Source organism: Phragmites australis, chromosome 6, assembly GCF_958298935.1.
Source record: "Phragmites australis chromosome 6, lpPhrAust1.1, whole genome shotgun sequence".
In the NCBI taxonomy this organism is placed as follows: domain Eukaryota; kingdom Viridiplantae; phylum Streptophyta; class Magnoliopsida; order Poales; family Poaceae; genus Phragmites; species Phragmites australis.
The window spans coordinates 37,143,773-37,147,584 of NC_084926.1; the positions used below are offsets into that span (position 1 = coordinate 37,143,773).

Sequence of the window (3,812 nt, forward strand, 5' to 3'; positions counted from 1 at the left end):
GGCAGCACATTTGGAAGGAATGCAACAGGCGCATTTTCCAAGCTGACCACCTTATCCTTCTCCGGATTGCTTACTTGATCAGAGAGAACATAAGTTAAGGGAGACTGGCCATGCAGGAAGTTGGAATGATTGTGGATGATATTGCTTGACTGATTTTCCTAGCTCCCCATTATTCAACCTTGTTATTGGTAGGTGCTCTTGTTTTGTAAATTGTAACTACTGGTTGTTATGTTGTTTTGGCCATATGGCCAAGTCCGGGCAGCCTATGTTTATGGTCAGCTATTGATCAGCTTGTACACAAGAGTATTTCCTGCTTCCTATAAATAAAAGGTTGAGCTTCTGCTAGGTTAATTTCCACACACACACAAACAAAGAGAGAGCGAGAAGCTGGATGAATTTGACAACAATGGTTGACATTATTCAACTTCTTCAGCTCATTTTTAACTCACAAGTGATTGCAGCATGTCCCAAATCACCTGTATGATGATCAAGCAATGCAAAGCTTTGCAGAGAAAATAAATAGTACACACCTGACCTATTGAATTTGCTTGCTACATGGCTCTTGGGTCGGTCCCAAACGGCCAGACGTATACCATCTCATCCCATCCGGTGCTGGCGAGCAGCCCATCCACGAGCACGCTCATGTCGATGCCGGCGACGAACTCGGTGTGGTGGTTGTACCTGGCGAGCAGCGCGTCCTCAGCGCGGTAGTCCCACATGCACACCGTCATGTCGTAGGAGCAGGACATGAGCACGCCCTGGCGGTGCGGCGAGAAGCGGACGCGCTTGACGGCGTACCCATGTCCTGCGAGCCGCGCAATGGGCGCCCGCGGCGCGCGCACATCCCAGACGCGGATGGACTTGTCGACGGAGGCGGTGGCGAGGATGGAGGGGTCGTACTTGTCCCAGTCAAGCGAGAGCACCTCGTGGTCGTGGGCGGGGATCACGAGCGTGGGCGCCGGGTCGCGCACGTCCCAGACGCGCGCGGTGCGGTCGCCGGAGGCGGAAGCGAAGACGTCCGGATGGCGCGCGGACCAGGCGGCGGCGTAGACGCAGTACTCGTGGCCGCGGAAGGTGCGGACGGAGGCGGGGCGGTCGGGGGACCAGAGCTTGAGCGTGTCGTCCCAGGAGGCGGAGAGGAACGCGTCGCGGCGGACGGGGTTCCAGTCGATGCCGTGCACCTCGCGCGCGTGCTCGCGGAGGAGGCGCACAGGGTTCTGCGCGGGCGGGAGCGCGGCGTCGAAGAGGCGCACGGAGCCGTCCCCTGAGGCGGCGGCGCAGAGGGACTCGTGGGACTCGGACCACGCGCAGTCGAAGAGCGCGTCGGAGGTGGGGAAGGAGAAGACCGGAACCGGGGCGCCGCCGGGGCCGGCGGCGGCGAGGTCGAGGACGAGGAGGTGGCCGTTGCCGACGAGGCCGAAGTGCTGGGACGCCGCGGCGAGCAAGCGGTTCTCGTGGAACGGGCTGAAGCGGACGGCGAACCCCGGCGCGGGAGCCTTGAACGCCGGCATGGCGGCGGCGACGGCGGGTGGATCGGCCGGCGGATCGGGGGAGAGGACTCGGGTAAGACTTGGATTTTTTTGCCTTTTTTTCTTTTTAAAGTTATTATCGCTGTGCGGTGGGTGCTGTACTGCTGCCTGTTTCCTGACGCAATTCGGGTTTCCGGATGGGGTTGTGTTTGAGTGCTAATGGGGAACCGATTTGTTTAATTTGGTAAATAAAATTTAAATATATAAAATATGATTTAAAATTTGATATAGGTGTTAGAATTTGATTTGAATTTAGAATGTCGGATCCGATAAAAAAATTGGACATATGTGTCTAAGTAACAGTGAAGTTAAGAGGGAAGCTATTGATAGAAGGTACGTACTCTATTATGAGGCTAACCTTGGTGAAGAAATCGAGCGGACATCAAGCTTAGGGTGACACGTGGCTCCCCGTTCGTTGTTCTCCCTCGCAGCGAACTACGAGCGGCTTCCCCTTTATTCGTTCGCGAAACTTCCATTACACACCAAAAATTTTGAATCAAGACTGACACTTTTGATTTAAGCCAAAAAGAACTTTCTATTTAAGAAACAAAAGTTTGCTTCAAGGCTAAAAAGCTTTTGATTTCGTGATAAGTAAGTTTGAAGTTAATTCGGATTCAACTCGTCGCAGCCATACAGATCAAATTAAAAAGTTCATATCTCCCATTATGAAGTCTGTTTTGTACGTGTGAGTACACACAATAGATCTACTCCTAACCTCCGTTTCCTTCTAGTTGCACCACAATGTCAAAGAGAAACCAATCGCAGAAAATTTAGTCTTTAATTATTGGAGTCTAAGTTGTGTAATGAGTTTGTTTCATGTTTTAGGTGTCTCAGGAGTCTTTATAAGTTAGAGGTGTGCATCTATGTAACTCAAACTCGACATTATGAATATATTTTAGCTGCAAGTTACTCCCATGATGAGTGTCTTATGTCTGGTCCTCCTATGATTAGGCGCAACCAATATAGAGGGGAATATGGTGTTCCAATCATGATCGTTCTTGCTTTTTCACTGGGAATGGAGGGTTTGATAGCTATCTTTAAGCATGTAATTTGATAATCTATAGAGGTGCAAGTCCTTGCAATGGAAGCGGATGAATGTCTACGTATTTGGTGAGTTCCACGTTCTATCCTTGACGAGTTAAAGATGCGCAAGTCCCTGCAATGGTAGCATGTGGACACATACGATTCATCGTTGTTTTATCTTCAGTGATCCTACCTCGAAAAGGTTGGGTTGTCCCTCTGTAGCATATGATCCCTCCATATCATATGGTTTCAAATTGCTGGGTTGACTCGGTAGGATCTTTCAAACTTATTTTGCATTTGGATTTCAATTTTAGATTGATGCTGGTCATACATTGATGGTTTGTGGTAGGGTTGGATGAGTTCTGAACAATTATTTATTCTCATCAAGTTCTATCAATTGTTGGTTTTGATTGTCATTAGATGGAGTTATCTCCGAATCGTAAATCAAGTTTGCAATTATCAGTTGTGTCGTCGAGTCTGTAATTTTTTTAGTTGTGTGTGTGGTCGTATCCATGTTAGGATGACAACATGGTTAGTCACAATTTTGAATTCGTCATTGTCCTCATCAACTTCACCATCGACCAAAGCTTCAACAACCAGCACGAGTCGAGGATGACTCGTTTAGAAGGAGGGGAGAATGATGAGGAATAGGCGACCAAATTCTTGTTAGACGGTTTGTAGTTCTGTTCATCAATTTATTGAAGTTGTGTGTATTTTTAGAGGGTTTCAAGGCATACAAGTTTCTTATTTGGGAAGCTTATCAAGTCTAATTTTCAATGGATCAAATGACATGTGATTAGGTTCCTACCAAGAGTTATGGTAATTTCATTTGATGTTGTGCAAGGTGTAATGGCAACACGTGAGGATTGCTAAACATGGAGAGTCTGGGGGTTACAAAACATCAATGGAGGATATCCATCTGTTCTATAGGTTTCTAAATATTTAGGAGACTTCCTTTTCATCGTTGACTCGGATCCAAGTTATTCCAAACATGGATATTGAAGATAAGGATGTTTTAAGTCAATTCGGATTCAACTCATCATAGCCACGTAGATCAGATTAAAAAGTGAGAAACCAAGTTGAGATGAGCCTTGGTTTATGCTTTATGATGTGTGATTGACAATGTGTGGCTTTGGTTGAGTGTTTGTTTGATTGCTAATGCATAGGTATGTACTGCAATGATAATCTTATCTAACAGAAGTTGCAAGGAATTAGTGTTAGCTCGGTGCAGAAAGTTTTCACTCACTGGACAATCCGGTG

General features: G+C 47.3%; 1 protein-coding gene across 1 annotated transcript; it reads right to left on the minus strand.

Annotated features, from left to right (window-relative positions):
- Nucleotides 1-388: 388 nt before the first annotated feature.
- LOC133922350 (peroxisome biogenesis protein 7) lies at nucleotides 389-1,649 on the minus strand. Its single transcript, XM_062367645.1, has one exon. It carries the CDS (start codon nucleotides 1,509-1,511, stop codon nucleotides 552-554), a length of 960 nt encoding a protein of 319 aa, XP_062223629.1. The 5' UTR covers nucleotides 1,512-1,649; the 3' UTR covers nucleotides 389-551.
- Between the last annotated feature and the right edge of the window lie 2,163 nt (nucleotides 1,650-3,812).

Coding starts and splice junctions, on each gene's coding strand:
- LOC133922350 (XM_062367645.1), bottom strand. CDS start 1,511: ATGCCGGCGTTCAAGGCTCCCGCGCCGGGGTTCGCCGTCCGCTTCAGC.